This window comes from Mauremys mutica, chromosome 25, assembly GCF_020497125.1.
Source record: "Mauremys mutica isolate MM-2020 ecotype Southern chromosome 25, ASM2049712v1, whole genome shotgun sequence".
Classification (NCBI taxonomy): Eukaryota; Metazoa; Chordata; order Testudines; family Geoemydidae; genus Mauremys; species Mauremys mutica.
This window is the reverse complement of record NC_059096.1, coordinates 7,835,507-7,857,499: the sequence shown is the minus strand read 5'-3', so window position 1 is coordinate 7,857,499 and position 21,993 is coordinate 7,835,507. Positions and strand designations below refer to the sequence as shown.

General features: G+C 59.6%; 1 protein-coding gene across 1 annotated transcript; it reads left to right on the top strand.

The window, feature by feature from the left end:
- Window positions 1-557: 557 nt before the first annotated feature.
- On the top strand, window positions 558-21,018 carry ATXN7L3 (ataxin 7 like 3). Its single transcript, XM_044999307.1, has 13 exons — window positions 558-810; window positions 4,217-4,328; window positions 5,679-5,811; window positions 10,118-10,289; window positions 10,873-10,970; window positions 11,785-11,807; window positions 12,561-12,606; window positions 13,159-13,190; window positions 13,498-13,566; window positions 14,625-14,668; window positions 14,924-14,995; window positions 15,866-15,999; window positions 16,268-21,018. The coding sequence occupies exons 2-13, from the start codon at window positions 4,278-4,280 to the stop codon at window positions 16,414-16,416; spliced, it is 1,023 nt and encodes a 340-aa protein (XP_044855242.1). The 5' UTR covers window positions 558-810; window positions 4,217-4,277; the 3' UTR covers window positions 16,417-21,018.
- Window positions 21,019-21,993: the final 975 nt, after the last annotated feature.

The following is a 21,993-nucleotide window of genomic DNA, read 5'->3' as shown; positions in this document are numbered from 1 at the left end:
CCTGGAGGAGGGGGCAGCAGGGAGTCAGGGTGGGAGGGGGCTCCCTGGAGGAGGGGGCAGCAGGGAGTCAGGTGTGGGAGGGGGCTCCCTGGAGGAGGGGGCAGCAGGGAGTCAGGGTGGGAGGGGGCTCCCTGGAGGAGGGGGCAGCAGGCAGTCAGGTGTGGGAGGGGGCTCCCTGGAGGAGGGGGGAGCACACAGTTAGGGGTAGGGAGGGGGCTCCCTGGAGGAGGGGGCAGCAGGCAGTCAGGTGTGGGGAGGAGCAGGCGGGCAGCCCCGCCCCCACGGCCCCTTTGTGCGCTGCCCGCTCCGAGCCCCTCCTCCTCCTCCTTCCCTGGAATCCTCTGACACTCTCCGCCTTGCAACAATGTAGCCAGCCCTGCGCGGCGCACAGCAGCGTGAAAAAGGTGCCGGCGGCGCTGATTGGCTGCCGGCTCGCGGCCTCGCCCGCCCATTGGCGGCCGGGCCGAGCCCCGCCTCGGCCTAGCAGTGTAGGTTGCGCCACCAGGCAAAAGCCGCCCCCTTCCCCCCCCCAGCGCCTGCAAACGCTGCTGCCGCCGCCGGGGCGGAGGGCGCGCTAGGGCCGGGCTGAGTCCCCCCCTCCCAGCCTGCGCGGGCGGCTCGGCCGGGGGGATCCGCTCGGCCTGGGGGCCAGGGGGGCATGGCCGGGGCTGCCGCCCGCTGAATGTGCCCGGGGAGGCGCCGCCGGGCATGGGGAGCCGGGAGCGGGGCGGGCGCTGCTGCTAGCGGGGAGCTCGGCTCCGAGCGACCCCCCCACCTTCCCTCCCTCCCCGCGTCTTCCGCACAGCCGGGGTGAGTAGCCGGGGGAGGGGCTTTGGGGGAGGGGTGGGGGGAGGAGGAAGTGGGGAAGGGGGAGGGGGCGTGGGGAAGCGGGGGGAGGAGATCGGCTGGCTGGGAGGACCGGAGTAGCGGGGGAACTGGGTAGGAGCTCAGTGGGGGAGAGGCTCGCCCGGGGCGGGGGGCAGGGACCCATCCTGCGAGGCACATGGAGGGGGGGGGAGTGAATGGGGGCTGGGGCTGGGCCTTCACTTGACACATGCTGGTCGGGGGGGCACACTCCACAGCAAGCCTCTGAGGAGAGCGGAAGCTAATTTGGGCTGGGAGGGGGCTCCTCTCTTTTGCACCCCCCCGCCCTTCAGCGAGGGGCCACGCAGCATCCGCCCCAGTGTGGCAGCAGCTCTGAATCGTGGGGTGCGGGCCTGATCCTGCTTGGCAGCAGCCTCCGCCTGCTGGGAACTGGCTCCCTGGCTTCAGAGGGGTCTTGGGAGGGGCAGGACCCTGGTGCCAGCTCAGTGTCTCGCTTCCTTTTGTCAAGCGGATCAAGCTTTGCACGGGCCTGGTGTTAAGAGGCTGCTGCTAACACTAGGCAGTTAGGGAGAGCCCCCAACTGTTGGCAGACCCTGGGAGTTGGTCTGTTCTTTGGACCCATCCCCCTGTGTCCACAAGCCGCTCCCTGCTCTCCAAGGGGGCTGCGCTGGCAGAGGTGCACGGTGGGGCTTAGAAAGAGAAGAAGCCAGTTTTGAAATCGGTATTTCCTCTTTCTGGCCTGGAGGTGGGAGCTCTCCCCCGCCACGAGCCCTGAGAGTGCAGGAAATCTAGGGCCCCCGTGGGGCTGCTTCTGGAACCCCTGAAAGGTGAGGTAGGGACCTCCGCAGGCCTGCGCTATCCTATCCTGCCATTGGCATGATGCAGAAGCTGGCAATATGGCTCCTAACTGGATGGCTCGGTTATTTACTGGGTGTGTGCGTGGGGGTGGGGGAGAGGTGTAGCTCCCCAGGCTGCCCTCTTTTAATATCATATTCATTTAACGCACACACGCACACACGCTTAACACCTGTCAAACTCCTATGATCTCAGGTGCATCTGTTCCTGGGGAAGGTGATGCAGCAGAATTGCTTCTAGTTGATGTGGGAGGCCGGGGGGCCTCCTGCCATGCTCCTCTGGGTGGATTATTCCAAAGCGGGGTGCGGGGAGAGGCAGCTCGATGTTGACTTTTCCCAAAAGCCGGGAACACCCCGACTTCCCTTCGAATAGCCCGTGGTGATGCCTCTGCCCCATGGCTCTTGCAGGGGGTGCAGACTCGGCAAGGTGCTAACAGAGCGGGGGCAGCAGTGCGGGCCCCTGGCAGTGCCTCCTCCTGCCCAGCTGAGTTTACTCCAGCAGACAGAGATGCCCTCTGCTGCGGGTGCCCCAGTGGGGTTGGCAGGGCTGCTGGTGCGGAAAGGTGGAAGGAGCGCCCTGCTCTCCACGGCGCTTGCTGCTTCCTGGGATGAGGCTGTCTCACGGCGTGTCTCAGCCTGCTGCTGCTCTTGTCCCGGCTCTGCCGGCTAAGGTGCCGTGTCCTGGCGCAGGGCCCGAGGACTGTGGTCTCTCTCCTTGCTCCGCTTTGCCTTCTCCGCCGTGTCAGGATTGTTGTTTTCCTAGACTGGGGCTCTGCTTGCCTGGGAGAGGCCCTGTTTATCTGAACTGGCCTCGGGGAGAGGCTGCATTTCTAGCTAATGAAACACCAGAGCTCTGTGACTCCACCAGCCCGCTGACCTGAGGCTTGGCATCTCGGGATGATTGACTTGAGTGTCACGCTTGGAGCTGTGTTTTGGGGTCCTGTTCTTTATTTGTATTACAGTCGTGCTTAGAGACCCCACCTGAAACCAGGGCCTGAGGGGCTGTACATACACAGATTATCCCTGCAGCATGGTCCTGTTGGTAGAGCACTGGGCTGGGACTTAGGAGACCTGGTTTCTGTTCCTGGCCTGCTGGGTGACTTCAGGCAAGTCACTTTGCTGCTCCGTGCCTCAGTTTCCCCATCTGAAAAATGGGGAGAATGATACTGACCTTTGAACTCTACTGTTCAGAGGTGAGCGGTAGTGGTAGCATTAATAAAAAAGCTCGCGGTGCAAATAGAAAAGACAGACAAAGGGTGAGAGAGGAAACAGACGCAGAGGAGAAGTGACTTGCCCAAGGTGGCGCAGCAGTGGCAGAGCTGGGACTAGACCTGGTCTCCTGAGTCCCACTCCAGCGCCCTGGGTGCTGCTGGGCCGTGCTGTCTGTCCTGCACATCCCCTAACCCAGGGCTCGGAGGAAGAGGTGATGGTGATTTAGGGACTGGAGAAAACACCTGCTGTGAAATAGTTGCCTGCCTGACAGGTGAAATGCCGTTAACCGCTTTACAAATGAGGGGCTGAGTTCGTCTTGCACACAGGGGGGTTTGTCGCATCCCTGCGCTCCCCGCCCCTCGCTCTCCCTGCCAAGTTCTTTGTGTGCTGCCCTGTCATCTCCCTCTATTTTGGGGGCTCCCTGCAACCTCCCCCACACCTCCCTCATGCCAGGGACTGCCCCCCATCCCTCCTTTATTTCCTATCTGGGCGGGAAGGGTGTCCGTGCTAACCTCTGTTGAGAGGATGGGCAGAGCCGACCTGGGGTGCTGGAATGTGTTAATGGCTGCCATCTGCCGGTGCTTTGATCTATAGACAATTACAGACCTGGTGGAAGCCGACTGGTCTGCTAACTAGGTGCCAGGGGCTCCACGTGTCCCCTGTTTTTCCCCTTCCAGTTTGCTTATTTTTCACCCGAATCCATAGGGGTCTGCCTGCTGATGCCAAGGAAAACCGGGGCTCTGGCGTTATTTTCGCAGGCCTTCCAAAAGGAGGAGGGTCTCTTTGGTGAGCAGCTCTCGTTTCCCGGACAAGCTCCTGTGACCCAGAACTGCTTCACAAAGCACTGGTGTCTGTTGCTTTCAGGCCACTGTGCCAGCCTGCCCGGCGCCTGGCAGGGTGGGGGCCTGGGCCTTGATGCTACGGTCAGAGAAAATAATAATGGTGGCAGACCCTGCTTTCCTTACAGCTGTACCCTGCCATCCCGTTCCAGCCCCTTGCATCAGAACTGGCTGGCGACCCCGGCGCCCTCTGACCAGCACGTGGGGCTGGTTTGGAACGGTCCAAACGTGGTTATGGGCGGAGGTGTGGCCCGGTCGGGATGCGGGCACTGGCCGTGCACCGGTGCCGGGAAACGGAGCCTCCTGTCGCTGATCTAGTCTGTCTGTCCCCCTCTGGCCAGTGCAGGGTTGTCTCTGTGGCATGTTCTCACCTGAGCCGCCGGATGGGGCTTCCCTGCGTGGCCGAATGGGCAGCGGGCGCTCTTGAGTGGGGATTGACGGTGATCTCAAGGGCTGACTTTGTTTCTCCTCTTCTTGTCCGTGCAGCGGCCTCCCAGCCTGCCTAGGCTATGTGCCTTCCAAGCGTCTTTTCCACTAGCGTTTGCAAATGAAAATGGAGGAAATGTCTTTGTCTGGCCTGGATAACAGCAAGCTGGAGGTAAGCGGGAGTGAGCCGGGGCCTGCAGGACTCCAGAGAGCCACGTTCCCTTGGCGAATCCTTCCCGCCATCCTGACCTCAGGATTTAATGAGGCTGTTTTACTCTGCGCAGAACTGTCCCCTTCTCGCGCCGTGCAGCAGGCAGATCTGCTGGCTGATCAGTGAGCAAGGCGGGTCTTTGCCGCCACTCTCAGCCCTGCAGAGCCAACGGGATTCCAGGCTGCATTAGCCGCAGCCTGAGCACAGCTGCACGGATGCAACCCTGGGGATGCAAGGGATGGTGGGGCTAGAATTTATTCCTGGGGGTGATGCTGGGACGAGCCAAGCCTGACTCGTGGGTCCTGAAACGCCAGGAATGTGGATTCCTACAGTGCTGGCCTTTGACCCCTTTATGGTGCACCCAAGGGGAGGGATGTGTGAATCACTGGGAAACCAACGACACTAAGTCGGAGGGTGTGGCAGAGGGAACGCCAGGGAAACCGAATTCTGCACCTTGCCTAGGGAAGGGGAAAGAACCGGCCCACAGCTTTACATGTGCGCCCAGGGCTGTCCTGGGGAAAAACCTGTTGGCTTGTTGGAGGGGGGGCAGCCTTGCGGTGGGCAGTGCCTGCTGGATTCCTGTGGAGAGGAGGGACCCCTCTTTCAGGGTGCAGGCGTGGAGTCTCTCTCCTTCCTTGCCGTGTTAGTGAGGAAGCAGCCATGTGTCCAGGTCTAAGTGGAAGCCACGGATGGGGGTGGGGGCGCGAGAATCCACCTCATTGGGCCCCCGATTCTGCCCATCCTGAGCGGACCCCTCTAGGAGGGGGAGAGGCTGGGTTTGCAGCAGGACGTGGGTACATCCAGAGCGTGCGACTTCATCCCAGGAGGAGGAAGATCGAGCCAGAAGGCTGCTGTCTTGTGGGGAGAGCTGAGAGCCAGGAGATTTCCCAGGGTAGCTCCTCTGCGCTGGCTGTTGCCTTCTGGGGGAAGAGAGCAGGGAAAGCCCCCTGATCCCAGACACCCACCCCCCCGTTATGCCTCCGTGGCTGGGGGTAAAGCGGCGACAGCCTCGGGTGGGAGACCACGTGCAGCTGGGCCCTGCGTAGCCGCTAGCGGGTGCCTGCTCCAGCACTGTGGCGTTTGCTGAAAACACGCTCAGGAAAGGTGGCAGCAGTTGCTCTGGGATACAGTGCGAGGGGAGGGGGTGTGAGTTAAGCTCCTCGCTAGGTATCTAAAACGTTGGGGTCTCAGGCAGCACGGGGTGGCTGTCATGGCATGGGCTGTTGAAAATGGCAGGGGGGTAATTTCACCTGGCGGGATGTAATTGGGTCTCCCTCCCTGCTGCTTCTCCCCGGCTCTATTGGGCCCCAGGCCATCGCTCACGAGATTTACACGGACCTGGTCGAAGACGCCTGCCTGGGGCTCTGCTTCGAGGTGCATCGGGCAGTCAAGTGCGGTTACTTCTTCCTGGACGACACGGACCCCGACAGCATGAAGGATTTCGGTGAGTTCCCGCTAGGGCTCCTTTCCTGCTCCCTTCCCCCTCCTGGGGCTTAAGGGGGCAGAACCGGGAGGGGCATCCTAGGAGGAATTAAAGGGACATGCCAACTTGGCTCTTTAGAAATGGCAAACTGAAAGCCGGGATCCGGTTTCTGACGAGGCTCGTTCAGATGGCAAAGCCTGATGCTTCCAGAAATGCCCTTGAAGGTCACTTTGAGTCTGGTCTGCTCCCTCGTTGAGCTTTGAAAGGGCCTGTTTAGCAAGGGAGAGACGGAGCTACCCAGCGACAGGGTAAACTGGCCGGACGCGCAGGGTGGCTCCACGTGCGGAGTGAGCGAACTTGGAAAAGACGGGGGATGGCACCCAGTCGGGATGCAGGGAACCATCCTGGATCAGATCAATGGTCCGTCTAGATCGGGGCTTTCAACCTTTCCAGACGGCTGGACCCCTTTCTGGAGTCGGCTTTGTCTTGCGTGCCCCCGGGTTGTGCCTCACTTAAAAACTACTTGCTGACAAAATCAGACCTAAACAGACAGAAGTGTCACAGCCTCGAGTACTGAAAAATTGCTGACTTCCTCATTTTGATCATATAATTATCAAATCAATCAATCGGAATAGGAGTATTGTCCTTGTGTTTCGGTGTATAGAGAGCAATATAAACAAGTCATTGTCTATGTGAAATTGTAGTTGGTACTGGCTTCGCTAGTGCTTTTTATGTAGCCTGTTGTAAAACTAGGCAAATATCTAGGTGAGTTAACGTACCCCCCCACCCCGGGAGACCTCTGCGTACCCCGGTGGAGAACCACTGATCTAAACCAGTATCCTATCCCTGACCTTGGCCAGCACCAGCTGCTTCAGAGGAAGATGCAAGAAACCGCTGCAGGAGGCAGTTACGGGATAACCTGCTCACGAGGAAAATGGTTTTCCTGACCCTGTTCATTAGAAGCTGCTTTCTGCCCTGGAGCAGGAGGGTTGTCGTATAATCCTTGTTTTCCTCCAACTCCTGTGAGTTGGGCCTTGGCTAAGCATAAGAATTGTTCCACTTGCACTAGACGCTTAAGGGGCTGCAGCCTCCCTCGTATGCATGCAGCGATCCCGGTGTAAAGCTGCCGTAGCTAAACTCATAGACTTTAAGGTCAGAAGGGACCATTATGATCATCTAGTCTGACCTCCTGCACAACGCAGGCCACAGAATCTCACCCACCCACTCCTGTTACAAACCCCTAACCTATGTCTGAGTTACTGACGTCCTCAAATTGTGGTTTAAAGACCTCCAGGTGCAGAGAATCCTCCAGCAAGTGACCCGTGCCCCACGCTGCAGAGGAAGGTGAAAAACCTCCAGGGCCTCTGCCAATCTGCCATGGAGGAAAATTCCTTCCCGACCCCAACTATGGTGATCAGCTAAACCCTGAGCATGTGGGCAAGACTCACCAGCCAGCACCCAGGAAAGAATTCTCTGTAGTAATTCAGATCCCATTCCATCTAACATCCCATCACAGACCACTGGGCATATTTACCTGCTAATAATCAAAGATCAATTAATTGCTAAAATTAGGCTACCCCATCATACCATCCCCTCCATAAACTTATCAAGCTTAGTCTCGAAGCCAGATATGTCTTTTGCCCCCACTGCTCCCCTTGGAAGGCTGGTCCAGAACTTCACTCCTCTAATGGTTAGAAACCTTCGTCTAATTTCAAGTCTAAACTTCCTAATGTCCAGTTTATATCCCTTTGTTCTTGTGTCCACATTGGTACTAAGCTTAAATAATTCCTCTCCCTCCCTGATATTTATCCCTCTGATATATTTATGAAGAGCAATTGTATCTCCCCTCAGCCTTCTTTTGGTTAGGCTACACAAGCCAAGCTCTTTGATTCCTCGGATCATCCTAGTAGCCCTTCTCTGAACCTGTTCCAGTTTGAATCCATCCTTCTTAAACATGGGAGACCAGAACTGCACACAGGATTCCAGATGAGGTCTCCCCAGTGCCGTGTATAATGGTACTAACACCTCCTTATCTCTGCTGGAAATCCCTCGCCTGCTGGGTGTAGCTGATCTGGTTCAGGAAGGGGAAGAAGCTGTGCGGGCAGTTTCACTGTCTCCGCACCAGGGCTTGCACCAGTGTAACTAGGCTGGTTAAAGTTTGCACGCCGTAGTTGTATCCGTACCAAACCTGTGGGTTGCTCAGGCTGCAGAGCGGCCTTCAGGATGTGGTGTTGTGCCAGGTACAGACAGCAGAGAGAGGCAGCGCTTTTCAAACCGCTGGAGTCCCTCGAAGCCAGAGGTGGGCAAACTATGACCCGCGGGATCGTCCTGCCTGGCCCTTGAGCTCCTGGCCAGGGGGGCTCGCCCCCGGCCCCTCCCCTGCGTGGGCAGCGCTCTGGGCGGTGGGGGGGTGCGCTCCTGCCGAGCAGAGCGGCAGCATGTCTAGCTCCAGGCGGCCCGGCTGCCAGACATGCTGCTCTGAGCGGCATGGTAAGAGGGCTGGGGGGTTCTGGGGGGCAGTCAGGGGACAGGGAACGGGGCGGTTGGATGGGGCAGAGGTTCAGGGGGTGGTCGGGGAAGAGGGACCGGGGGGCGGGGGTTGGATAAGCGTGGGAGTCCTGGGGTGGCCTGTCAGGGGGCAGGGGTGTGGATAGGGGTTGGGGCAGTCAGGGGACTGGGAGCAGGGGCGGTTGGCTAGGGGGTGGGGTCCCGGGGGGGGCAGTTAGAGGACAAGGAGCAGGGGGGTTGGATGGGCTGAGGGTTCTGAGGGGGGGTAGGAAGTGGGAGGGATAGGATAGGGGGTGGGGGCCAGGCTGTTTGAGGAGGCACAGCCTTCCCTACCCAGCCCTCCATACAGATTTGCAACCCCAGTGTGGCCCTCTGGCCAAAAGATTTGCCCACCCCTGCTCTAAGCCGTCGCTCATTGCAGCTGTTCCAGGCAGCTGCATGGCTCGGCTGATCAGCGCACTCGCTTCCTGGGTTCCATGGCAGAGAGTGATGGGCCTGGGGGGGTGGGAGGGGAAAGATCCCCCCAAAATCTGCCTGTCTTCACTGACAGCGTGTTTGTTAAGTGTGACGTGTCTGCAGTCAGGTTGGGCTCCTGCGCCGGTCCCCCTTCACCCTCTTCCTGACGGGAAGTGAGAAACTGGCTTAAAGAGAGATTCCCAAGTGTGCCGCTTCGTATCGGGTTACGTAGAAACCTTAACGCGCTCAACCAACTCGGGAGGGGCTTGGTTCGGGTAGCGGAGGGTCAGACAATAGAAACGTATCTGAACCTCGGATTGGCCTTTCGGTGAAACTTCCATTTGCCTGACAAAATCTAGGGCCAAGTCACCTGGAGGCATCAATACGTGCAAGGCATTGGCTGTGCTAATAGGATCTGCCTCTCTTGGGGGCTGGGGGGCTCTTGCAGGAAAACCTCCACATCTGTAGCCTCAAAATGGGGCGCGGGGGGGCTGTCTGGGGACTGGCTCATAAACTGACCTTGTTAGTGAGGGTGGAAGGGGAGTTTTTGTTGTAATCAGAAAAGTGACTGTGTAAAAACCAGCCTCTTCTCAGCACACGGCTCCTTGGGGTCCCAGCTACTGATGTTACTGTCGTTTTCCCCTGCGACTGCCGCAGGAGAGGGAGCTGGATTCTGCCACCCTATTGCTACGTTTCCGTATTCGCGTACGAGCCCCGACTGAGCTTGGGCTCTGGAGCGGCGCTTTTCCGGTCGGGCTTTGGGGGGGGCCCCCTCTTGCCTCGGTTTCCCCTCCCTCCCCAGTTAATCCTGGGAGGCTGGTTTCTGCCAAGGAGCTCTGGAGGGTTCCTCAGCCTAGCCAGGCCTTTCCAGTAGCCCTTTCCTGGCTGTTCTTCCCGCGCTCACTCGCAAGGCTGCCCTGGTATCCTCGGCAGGCCTGGCTGGTCATCGCATGCTCCCCATCCCGCAGCCCTTGTGTTAATCCTGGCTAAGCCCAGCACGCATGCGGCAGAGCCCCACCCCCTTAGAGGGCCAAGCTCATCCTGCGAGTGGCCCCCATGGTGCCAGGTGCTGTACATGTTCCCAGGTGCAGTTGGATGCCTAGAGAAATCAGACTTGCTCTGTGTCCTGAGTCTGCTCAGAGTCCGTGGGAGCAGGGGGCTCTCGGTATCTCCAGGGCCTGGTGCTGGCTTGCTGGTGAGGCGGGTGAAACTTGGGCTGTCGTGGAGCAAGCTGGAGCGTTGTGCGGTGGGTGTGAGGGCTCAGGGACATGGCGGTGGACGCTGCTCCCCCCCCCCGCGGAGGTGGTCCGTGCCTGCCCCGTGGCACTGGAAGGGCTGACGCTCGTGCCCCCCTCTTTCTCAGAAATCGTGGACCAGCCCGGCGTGGATATCTTCGGCCAGGTCTACAACCAGTGGAAGAACAAGGAGTGCGTGTGTCCCAACTGCAGCCGCAGCATCGCTGCCTCCCGCTTCGCCCCCCACCTGGAGAAGTGCCTGGGGATGGGCCGGAACAGCAGCCGGATCGCCAACAGGAGGTGAGGGCGGGCGGGGGCTGGGAGACCGGACCGCGAAGGGGTCATGGACACCGAGCCCGCGCCCTGCAACGCGTGTATCCCCACTCGGGGGAACCGAGGCCTGGGGACACTTAGCAGGGCGTTCTGGTGGGTCTGTGGCAGAACTGGGTGTGGAACCCAGGAGTCCTGACTTAACCACTAGGCCCCACCCTCCCTTCTCTGAGCTGGGAACAAAACCCAAGAGTCTTGATCCTCTTCATTTGCTAACTGCTGGCCCCTGGCAGCCCCCCCCTCCCCCCCTCCGAATCAGGAACAGAACCTAGGAGTCCTGACTCCTATTTCCCCACTTGCAATGAACATTTATTTTTGTAAAACCTTAAAAAAATTTTAACTTCCATGCACCGTGTTTAGCCCCCCTCCCCCACCCCCGTGCAGTTGGCTTGTTGCTCAAGATGCTCCTTCCCCCTCTGTTGGTCTCTGTGGATGTGGAGTTTTGTGGGGTGGCTGGGTGTCCCTCTATCTCCGGCTATCTGCCGGGGGCCGTGGGGCAGGCCTCCGGAGCCAAGCGCCCTCACATCTGTTCTCTCCCTCCCCCCCACAACAGGATCGCTAGCAGCAACAACATGAACAAATCCGAGAGCGACCAAGAGGACAACGACGACATCAACGATAACGACTGGTCCTACGGCTCGGAGAAGAAAGGTAGCGGGGCTGGGGGTGGAGGTGCGGGGCAAGTGGATGGGAGGTTCCTCTATCGTGTATCCGTCTTTGTGCGGTAAGGGGCCGGATCACTCCGCCCTTGACGCCCAGCAGGCTGGGCTGTGAAAGACCTCCCCCGGGGAGCCATGGTGAGAGGTAATGGGGTTCCTATCCCCCATACCTTAAGCCTGGCACCCCCACTGAGGGGCCTGCCCATGACTTGCTCATCAGTGGGGCAGATGTTGGTCCCAGCCCCTCATGCCCAAGGTCATGGGGGGGGAGGGGTCTGGAGCAGAGCCAGGAAGTGATCCCCAATCTCTTGCGTCCCAGCCCACAGCCGCCACCACAAGCCTGTCTTGCCTCTCCGTGGGGGGCTGGGGAAATAATCTCGCATAGCTCCCCGCTTGGGGGTGGTCTTTGTGCGGCCTCTTCCCGGTGCCCCCCGGCTCTACGTTCTGGCCCCTGCACCCCGGCCCATCTCTACCGCTTACCCAAGGGCCTCGGGCAGCCGGCTGAGCTGGGGAGTCTGTTGGCCACGTGGACGCCAGGCCGAGAGGCGCATCGAGTACCTGGCAGAGCGAGAGAGGCTGCGGCTGTGTTTCGTGCCCCTCGGGAGCCGCCTCGCCTGCCCGAAGCCCTTGGAGGAGCAGGGCTGCAGCAGGGGGCGGGTGCGGGCTGGCGCCGAACGGGTTAAAGCAAAGCAGCGTGGGTGGGCTCTCCTGCCCCTGGAGGGGACGGGCGCCGAGGTTGGTTTGGATGTTGTGACGGTGGCACTGTTCAGGCTAAAGAACGTTATTCCTGTCTCCTCCCTTCCTAGCAAAGAAGAGGAAATCCGATAAGGTACGTCCTGGGTGGGCGAGGGAACGTGGGGTCGGGGGAGGAGAACCACCAGCTGTGAGCTCTGGGACGCAGGCTGGGGTCAGGTGCGTGAGGTCTGCTGGGGACGGACTGGCAGCGGGGCAAGGGGAGGCTGGCTCTGGAGCACAGCCCTGCCCTGATCTGCATGCCCCATGGTGTCTCTAGTGCCCATCCCGGGCGCAGGGAGCGGCCGGCAGCTCGGCTCATTGCTCGCTGCGGTGCGGGGGAGGCCATGCTCCGTTTGCGCCTGTGGCCGCATCAGGGAGCGAGACTTTCTGTGTGCGCTGCCCTAGCGCTTTCTGCTACGGCGGCCAGGGCCAGTTCCCTCCACGGGGCTGCAGCGCCCGGGCACGGGCTGCTCTGGGAGGCCGCCTGCTCCCAGGAAGGTTGCTGGTTAGCGCCATGTTTGCACGGCTGGCTCTGTCGGGGAGGAGGGATCAGTGGGGGGTGAGTTGCAGGACGCCGTTAGGGATGCGAGGACACGGCAGCTCTGCGAGCGGGGGAAGCCCCCGGCATCAGCGGCTGGCTCGCTGGCCCTTTCGTTCTGGTCCCGGGTGAGCGCGTTCCCTTGAATAACCAGGGTGAGGGTTGTGGGTGTGAATGACCAGATCCCAGGGGCTGGCAGCTGGCAGTTCGTATCCATGGGGCTGGGCAGGGAAGGGGACGGGCCAGGTGCATTCAGACCCCGCTTCATTCTTCCTCCTCCCCAAAGCGTCTGTCTCTGTCTTATTCCAGAACCCCAACTCGCCCCGGAGATCGAAATCCTTAAAACACAAAAATGGTAAGCGGCCCGGGGGGCGGGGCACCTTGGCGAGGGGGCGGGGCTTAGGCCAGCTGGCCTTGCCTGGGGCTGGCGCTCCCCACTGCCGGGGTTTGCCGGGCACCTCTTGCTGCTGCCCGGCACCTCTCCCAGCCGTTCCCGAATGCCCCCGCTGCCCTTTCGCTGGCTTCCTTTTCCCTTCCATGCCCAGCTGGAGGCTCCGCCGTTGCTCACTCCGCTGTTCCCGATCCTCCTCTGCATGTTGGGTCCTCCATCCCCCTTCCCCCCCACACCCCTCTCTCCCCTAAACCCGCTTCTCCTGGGAGCCCCTCCCAAGCTCCCCCCCACCACCACCTGTGCCTGGCTGAGACAAAGGTCCCTGGGGCAGGGACTGGCTTCCTGGGGGCTCCTGGGGACGCACGCTGGGCTGCCCGAGGAGAGGCTGCTCGGTGGCTCTCCAGGCTGCGGGCAGGGAGGGTGGGAGCATGGCTGGCGCTGGAGTCCCCATCGCTCCCTTTGCCCGAAGTGACAGGCGGCCGCGTCACACGTCTCACCATCTCGTCCTCTTTTCAGGGGAGCTCAGCGGGAACTCGGATCCCTTTAAGGTGAGTGTAGGTGTGAATCCATGTCGGGGGAGACAGCATGGTCCAGTGGGTAGAGTGCTGGCCTGTGACTCAGAAGACCTGGACTCTATTCCCAGGTCTGCCACTAGCTTGCTGGGTGACCACGGGCAAGTCCCCTCCCCTCCCTGTGCCTCAGTTCCCCTCTCGCCTCTCATCCGGTGTATTTAGTTTTGAAGCGCTCTCTGGCCGGGGCTGGTTTCCACAGCTCTGGGGCCCTGATCGGGGTTAGGCGGTAGAGTGATCTCACGCGGCGCTTGTGACATTCAGTCACCCTCGTGTCTCCCTGCAGTACAGCAACTCCTCTGGAATCAACTACGAAACGCTGGGTCCCGAGGAGCTCCGCTCGTTGCTCACCACGGTGAGTAGCCCCTTGGGACGGAGCTCTGCCGGCGACGGAAAGGAACCTCGCCCCGCTTGGGAGCCAGGGCTCCTGGGTTCTGTCCCTGCTGACCTGCGTTGTGGCCTGGCAGCGCTGCTCTGCAGCTGCTGTGTGGCTTTTCCACTCTGCTTGGGGCTTCAGTGGTACAACTAGCCAGGGAGTGCGGGGAACATTGCTAGGTTGTGCCAAGACTCCTGAGAGTCAGTGGTTCCTGCTCGTGGGATACAGAGCCCATGAGTTAGGGTCTAGGGAGGTTATCCAAGTAAAAATCCCCACGCCACCTTCGCCATCCCCCAGAGTTTTTCGCTGGTAGAGCCCCTCGTTTTTAATATCAGCCTGTAGCTAGGAAACTTGCAGCTACATTGCCTGCCCGCAGCTCCTGACTGCATGGGATGGGGTCTTGGCTACTCCTGTGTCTGGAGTCTGTCCGTCCCCTCCCCCCCCTCCAGCCCTTCCTCTTGGGCACTGCTCCTTGTTCAAACACTACCTGCCTCCACAGCAATGAAATTGATGTCTTGCTGCTTACCCCTGCCGCTGTTACCTGCTGGGCTGGGCTGGGAATAGCAGCAAAACTGACCAGTCTAGTTGGTTTCACGCTGCCGCTGCTTGGGGAATACTCTTACCAGCAGCAGCAGAGGCACTAGGGCTGCCCTGCTGCAGACTAGGGAAGACAGGGCTGCATTGAACCATAGATGGAAGGTTGCCCTGGGGAGTGAAAATCTTTCAAGCGCTGTGCTGCCCCCGGAAGCAGGGGGCAGGGCCGCCCAGAGGAGTCAGGGAGACTGGGGCAAAGCAATTTCGGGGGGCCCCTTCCATTTAAAAAAAAAAAAAGTTGCAATATTATAGAATACTATATTCTTGTGGGGGCCTGGGGCAAATTGCCCCACTTGCCCCCCTCTGGGCGGCCCTGCCAGGGGGAACCTTGTTTCTCTGGTTGCCAAGGAAGGTCCCATGTTAAGGGTGTTTGAAAACCCCACGTAGCTATACCTCTGCGCTGGGACACCTCCGGCTGCTCACCCCGTCTGTTTTCTCTCTAGCAATGTGGGGTGATCTCCGAACACACCAAGAAGATGTGCACCAGGTGAGAGCACCGCCTTGGGTCTCTGTGTCCTACTCAGGGCCTCTCCGAAAAGTTTGCTGGCCTCGCTGCAGCCTGGGACTGCATGGTGGGGGGTCGTCTCCTCTTGTCCTAGGAGCAGCTGTTGCTGAGTTACTGGCAAGAATCACCCCCCTACCCCCCCCTCGCCAAGCATGACTTTCCGGGGTGCAGGGAGGCAGCCGGTGAACAAGGGTAGGGCTGGAAAGTCCAGGCCTCTGAACTCCTGTATCCCCGCAGGTCTCTGCGCTGCCCCCAGCATACAGACGAGCAGCGGAGGTCAGTCAGGGTCTACCTCCTTGGACCCTCTGCGTAAGTGCGACCAGACAAAGGGGAGCCGAGGCGCGCCCACGGGAGATGGAAAAGGCTCCTGGGCCTGCCGCCTCCAGGCCGGGCTATGCAGGGCCGGCTCTCTGGGCCCCGGCGGGCTCGTCTCGAGGAGACGTTTAGCGAGGCCCTGGCGTGGGGTCTCTGGACCTCAGCCGAGCGCAGGCAGGAAGGGCAGCGGCTCCCTCAGAGCCTGAGGCTCTGAGCAGACGAGCCCTTGTTGAGCCCCTGGTCTTGTGGGACTTTGCCCGGTGCCGTGTGGGTGGCCCTGGGGCATGTCCGTCCCAGGTTGGAGGCAGGTGACCGAGACGTGGGACAGTAGCCCAGGAAGGTGCATGGAGGGGAGAGGTTTCGGAGACTGGCTGCGGAGGGGGGCTCGGTTCCTGGAAGGAGGGAGTCTGTTCCAAGCCGGGGAGGGGTGGCGGGGTCAGCAGAAGGCTTGAAGCACAGTGTGAAGAGAGGAGCTGATTCTGGCGGGCTCTAGGGGCGGCAGGAGGACCTGAGGGCAGGGCTGCTGTGGCCTCTCCGCTTCCGCCACAGCCAAAACCCAGCTCCAAGGGTTGGCCTGGTGGGGGGCGGGGGGGCCCTTTGAGGAATGCTTGGAACCAAAGCACCCTGGTTTGTTACCCCCACCCCAAAACAAATGGACCAGCAGAAGTGGAGGGGCGGGGGGGGCTGCGCCTGCCAGGCACATCTCCTCCCCCGGAGACCTGCTCACCTCACGCTGCAGGGGAACCCGTTGCCTTGTGGGGCGCGGGCTCAGAAGCAGTAGGGGGGGTGGGGGTGGGGGGGTTACTGCGTGCGGCTAAGGGATGCGTGGGAGGCTGTGACCCCTCTCCTGTGTGCCCCCCTCAGCTCGCTCCCGGAAGCAGAGGGCAGCGTGGAAAACGAGGGCTTTGACGTGGCGGAGAGCCAGGCCATCATGAGCCGGCTGCAGTGGGACGGCTCCTCGGACATCTCGCCCTCCGACTCGGCCTCCTCGAAAGCGAGTAAGAACTGGGGCCAGGGGTCTCAGCCGGCTGCCAGAGGCCTGGGAGAAGTGCCCTGAGGAACCGGGGCAGCTCCCCGGTCCACCGTGCCCTCGGGAGAAGGGGCAGGCTGCCCTCCTGCCCCCCAGTTCGTAGGGAAACCCCTCTGCTTTCCCCACAGCTTGCTCCCCGAGTCTCTGGGGAGTGGGGTTCCCCCCCACCCCAAACCAAAGGGAAAAGCATGGAGGGGCCCCCGCGGCTCACGTTCCCTCTTCTCCCTTCGGCCCAGGTACGAACAACTCGGAGTCGCGTAAAACCAAAAAGAAGAAGCCGCACCTGAGCCTGGTGGGGGGCACGCCGGGGCTCAGCTCCAGCAAGAAGAAGAAACCCAAACCGCCCGCGCCCCCCACCCCTAGCATCTACGACGACATCAACTGAGGGGCGGGGGCGGCCGGCGGCCCCTGCGCCGGGCCTGTCCTGACTCTGATCGCACCCGGGGGAGCCGGGCGACGCCTCTTACCCCCTGCGCCATTGACTGACGAGAGAGGCCCCGTCTCTGGGAATCGGACGGCGCGGGTGCAGGGGGCACCTGGCTCCAGGAGGGGGTGCTGTGGAGCTGGAGGACGTCACTGCCTGTGGGGATGGGGGGGCATGGCTGACATGTCCCTTCCCCCACGTCTATTTATTCTGTGATTTTTACTGGATGTCCAATCATGACTATATGGTGACGTCTGTCGCTTGGCAACACTAGAGACGGGTGTGTGTGGCGGGGGGGGGGACCGAGCGGATCCCACCCTGGGCCTGGAAGGGAGGCAGTGGAGAGGAGGGGTGCGGGAGCCAGGCCGTGCCAGCCTTGCAGCCCCCCTGCCTGCTCTCCCCGCCGAGCTGAGAAGTTGGGGGATCTGAGGGGAGGAGAAGGCCCCAAGCCTTGTCCCTGCTGGCCTCTGAGGAGCAGCTGGTACAAGGGTCCGTGCCAGGGGCCCAGGGCCTCTGCTTTCCTTCCCTTTTACTTCTGTCATGTGACTTCTGGCCGGGCCGGGATTTGGCATTTGGGGGGGGGTTGTTTCCTCCTTCCTTCCGCCCCCAGGTGGGGAGGGGGCTGGCGGGTGCCAGGTCAGCGCGCCAGAGCGGAGGGGGTGATCTGATGTCTCTGCTGTGGCCTGCTCTCCCCGCAGGGCGGTGGCCGCGTGCCAGCCTTGCTCTGGGCGGGTACTCGCTGGTCGGGCACCTGTCGGGGCGCTGTGTGAGGACTGCGGGGTACGGGGAGGCTGGGTGGTGACACATTCCCGTGGGGTCCCCCTCAGCCGGCTGCACCTCCTGGCATGGGGAAGTGCCCTGGCTGGGCTTGCGGCTGCTTGGCTCCGTGGTGTTGCTGGCGCTTGTTCTGCCAGAGGGGCGAGGCTGCTGTGCCGGAGGGGGCGTACACGCCTGCTGGGGGGCAGGGGGTCCCATCACCGTGCTCTGCCTTGCCTAGTGTTGCCCTGGGGCTCCCATCGTACCCTGTGATTGGAGGGAGCTGCTGGCCGGGGAAATGTTGGGACCCTCCTGCCGCTGCTACAGTGGAAGGTGGCAGTGGGGCCTTGCTGGGCTCTTTGCCGGGCCAGTGTTCTCGCTCCCCGCACGGCACCGGTCTCTGAGCAGCGAGGCTGGTGCTGGAACGATTCACTGCTTTAAAAACAAACTGGGGGGGGAATCCCCAACTGGGGGAGAGTTTAGCCCCCTCCCCCTTTCCTGCCTCCCATCTCCCCTCCCCCTGAGCTTTCGGAGGGGACGAGTGAGTGCCCACTGAATCACGTTGCTTGGGCTGCTCTTTGCTAGAGACAAGCTCCTTCCCCCGCACACTCTGAACGTGCTAAGTGTGGTCCAGGCCCCATTTTCAGGGCAGGACCCCCCCCCTTCCCCTCCCAAGGACACATGGTGCTTCCTGCTGACTTGGAAAACCGAATGCTTCAATTTTGGAGGTGTCTTTATTTTCCTCTCATCGCTGGGTGGCCCCTCTGGGCTTCTGATCTTCCTGGGGCTTGTCACCAGGAACCAGACCCCGAGTGGGCTTCTCCTGCTGGTCTTGTGGGTCTTCTCCTGTCTGTCTTGAATTTTCCATCTCTGCAACTCTCAGCCAGCTGGGCCGTGCCGCCCGTGCGTGCAGAGCAAACCTCCCAGGGGACGGAGACCCGAGCCGGCTCCTTTTTGTTTCTTCTAGGCCTTGCTGTGATTTTTGTTGGTGCGGTCGGGGGAAGCATTCAAGTGGTGGTTGGCTTCTGAGCCTTTTGCTAATGGTGACAAGCGGTGGTGCGGGCCTGCTCGCAGAGAACCTCTCTGTCCTGCAGGTGGCAGCGTGCGTGCGTGCGTGAGTGAGGCTGTATCCGGGTGTCTTGCAGGTTCCATCAGCATCTGAAAACCTCCAGGTTTCTCCTTTGCTTTGCCGTTGGAGCCATGGCACTCGGCCAGCCCTCTCGTGCGTGCTGCTCTGCTCTGCACTGGAGGGGCCAGTGGGGTGCCCTCAATGAAAGGGCGGGAACCCAAGGGCATCCTTTTGAGCAGAGCTTTCATGCAGCGCTAGCTGCTTGGTCACGGTGAGGGCTGCATCTTGATGTTACAGGTCAAGGCAGACCCGGTGCACACCCCTAGATTGAGAGCGGCCCCCTGGTTTTAGAGAGGGGGAGTGGAAGGAGGCACCTCTGACACTCAGCAGATGTGTGTGGCACAGGGCCATGTGCCTCGGCTGCAGTCGGAGGCGGCCAGTGGCCTGCATAGGTGTGTGCTCTGCCCATTGTGGTTCTGGTCTCGCTACATCTTCCTTCTGTTCCGTGGGTCGCTCCCTGCGAAGGGGGACAGGGGGAGGGGGTGTGCAGACCCAGCCTTTCCCATGCAGCGTTTCTTGGCTCGTCAGTACAATCTCCAAGCGCCCGAGGCGCCGATCGGCTGTAAGTGGCCCAGAACGTCTGCTCCAGATTGCCGCGGCCTCGTCACAAAGGTGAAAATGGCTAAACCCTGAGCAGTGGCTCTGCTGGCTGGCAAATAGGAACTGAGGCCCATAGTGCGAACAGCCTTGCTGATTCCCTGGCTAAGGTAACTTATGAAATGCACCTGTCTGACCCTAGGAAACCTCTGTTCTGAGCTAGACTCTGACCTGTGCTCCCTTGTCTGTCTCCTAAACTCCTGCCATTACATATTTAGAAGGCTGGCTCTGGCTGCAGAGAATAGGCCTCCGGGGAAGGGGAAGGGCACTAAGGGAGGGGAGAGGAATCCCCCCAAGTTAGGTGTCCATTTGGGCTTGCGTGCAGGTAGGTTAATCAAGTTGCCTCTTCATCCCATGCCCTTCTTGGGGGAGGGAAGGAGTCTAGTTTTTAATCTAGGGTAAAAATCATGCTAGTCTTGGTGGATGAATTTATGAAAGGGGTGGCAGAGATTCAGGGTGTGAGCTGGAGGCAGGTGTCACACACACAAGCATTTGACCCTGTGGACTGGGTGCTGACCTGCAGTGCCCTCTGCTAGTGAGTCCAACACCCCCTTGGACAGGGTGTGCCAGGACCATATGGGGGGCTCGGAGCTTCAGAATGACAGGGTTGCCTGTGTGTCCCTATGAACTGCTTTGCGAGTGTGTGGGATTGGGTTGTCCCCTACAACCGGCTCTCTCCTCCAGCTGGCTAGTCTTAGTGGAGGTGATCACTGCACCTCGTTTGCTGCTTGTACAAGGGAACAGTGTAGCCCTCCCTCCCTTTGAGCTATGCAGCTTCTCCAGCTCAGAGCCACTCAGCCACAGTCTCCAGTTTGTCTCCTGGCTTATGGTCATTTTAAGCCCTGCCTGCTGGTGCACCTGCACGGGGTGTCCGAGCTCTCTCTGGATGTGGTTGACGTCTCTTTACATGTTGTCTTTCCAGTCGATGTAGCTGCAGGCTCCTCGCACCACTGCGGCTTCGAGTGGAAGCGATGCTGCTAGCTTTGGGGCATAGCTGCATGGGGCTCCTACATGCAATTCTGAATCAAGCATCTCTAGCCGCTGTCGTTTGCCCCGAGCCGGGACTCCTAAAAGGATCATTTCCGTGGCATCTGGGCTTGTCAACAGTAGGAACAATACAACCTTGAGGGTCCAGGCCTGGACCGCTCTCCTGCAGCGCCAGTGTGTTGCTCTAGCTCTTTCGGTGGAAGGAAGGAAGTCCACTCCGCTGTAATACCACGTCGGCAGCGGGGTCTGGGACAGGACGGAGCAGGCTTTTCCCTCTAGGCTTAAACTGCTTGTTGCTGATGTGTGTCGTGTGGGTCACTACAGCACAGTGCGTGGAAGGCAAGTGGATAGTGGAGGGTTAATATCGTTGTCCTGCACAGCATCTTAAAATAACCTGCCTAATTGGTGGGACTAAAACCCTTCCTGCAGAGAAGGACCGTGGTAGTTCTAAGCGTGGCTGCACGTCTACCTCCTCAGTTTGATAGTAAATTACCCTGCCTCGGTGGCTACCATGGAGGTGTACCAGAACATTGCGGACAGGAACCGCTTGAGTCCTGCAACTTCAGAAAGCCAGACCCAAGAGAAAACAACCCAAAGGAGCCCAGGCTGCACCCAGGACTGCAGCTGCTGGTGGAAATCCTTGGGAAGCACAGCTGCATTCGAGTTTTACGTGCAGCTGCCGAGAGAGTGATCCAGGCTGCTTGGTTTTTTTCTTAATCACAGGCTCTGTATCACCCCCCCCCCCCGTCCCCTTTTTTTAATTTTTTTTTTATTTGTAAGGTAAGCCTGCTTCACTTGAAACCCTGCGTTCTATCATGATACTGGTCATGAGGAGGGTTTTAATTGGTAATGATATAAAAACCTGCACCCGTGACTTCCCATTTGTGTCCCTCAACCCAGCTGTCAGGGTGTGGGAAATGACACAGGTGGTGATCACATGGGGGAAGGTGGGGTAAGTACTGTACTGTGGTCTTGAAATTTTTATTTTTGCATATGTAATCCAGCCTGTACAGGTAGTTCCAGCTTTGTAAAATCTGTGTATTCCCCTTAGTGGATTGTGGCTGCCCCTGTAAATAAAATGCATCTTGACTTGGTATCAAAGCCTCTTTTCTGTGTAATGTCACTGAAGTGCAGCTGTCTCCCCTTCTGACCAGAACTACAGCTGCGGGGGGTGGTGGTGGTGGTAATGGTTATAAGAGCTGTGGGTTTGTTTTTGTTTTTAAATTCAAGCTGCTCCCCGCTCCAAGAGTTTTTACCTCTAACTGTTAAACTGCATGAGGAAGAATGGGAGTTTGTGTGGCAGCTTGCACCGTTTGTAGCAAAACTGGACTGGAAGGGACTGGCGGGGGCAGGGGGATGTCATGCACTGAGACCTGAGAGACTTGCTGCTTGTGATTTTTAGAGTAGAAGCTAATCTCCTGTGACCGTCACACAAGGACGGAGGCCTGCCCTAAAGGCTTTTTGCACTAGTATAACTACTTCAGGTAAGGGTGTGGTTTTTGTACCAAGATTATCCTAGTGAAAGCCCTGCTGGGAATCTGATTATACTAATATGGCTAATTCTTGCTCAGGAAGCAGAATAAGGTATATCCATAAGCACTTTCATAACTGTTCAATTGTGCCCAGTGTTTGTTTTGGGGGGAAGGGGTGCTGCTTAAGGGGCACCCCTTGTCTAGGGGAGAAACTGAACTCCCTGGAATAACCACCTCGAATAACCCACCAGCTGGATGCTCTGTTCTGGAATAATCACTCCCCTCACAAAACAGTAATTCGGGGATTTAAAAAGAAGCCATTTGAGAGACTGGTCTACACTAAAGCTTAAGTCAATGTAACTTAGATGGCTCAGGGGTGTGAAAAAGAGACCTTCCCCCAAAACAACATGAGTTACATCAACTTAAGTACTCTCCTCTCTCCCCCCCACTCCCGCCCGCACACTGTTGGTGCGAGATGTAGCTTCTGTCTCTCGCAGAGATGGGGTGGTTATGCTGATGGGAGAACGCTGTCCTGTTGGCATAGACGTGTCCTGGAAGTGTTCACAGGGGCAGCTATTTCAGAATAGCTTATTTGGG

Excerpts from the sequence above, each read along its gene's own strand:
- ATXN7L3 (XM_044999307.1), top strand. The coding sequence starts at position 4,278 with ATGAAAATGGAGGAAATGTCTTTGTCTGGCCTGGATAACAGCAAGCTG. Across the intron at positions 10,290-10,872 it reads AGCCGGATCGCCAACAGGAG|GATCGCTAGCAGCAACAACA; the intron begins GTGAGGGCGGGC and ends CCCCCACAACAG. Across the intron at positions 13,191-13,497 it reads GGAACTCGGATCCCTTTAAG|TACAGCAACTCCTCTGGAAT; the intron begins GTGAGTGTAGGT and ends GTCTCCCTGCAG.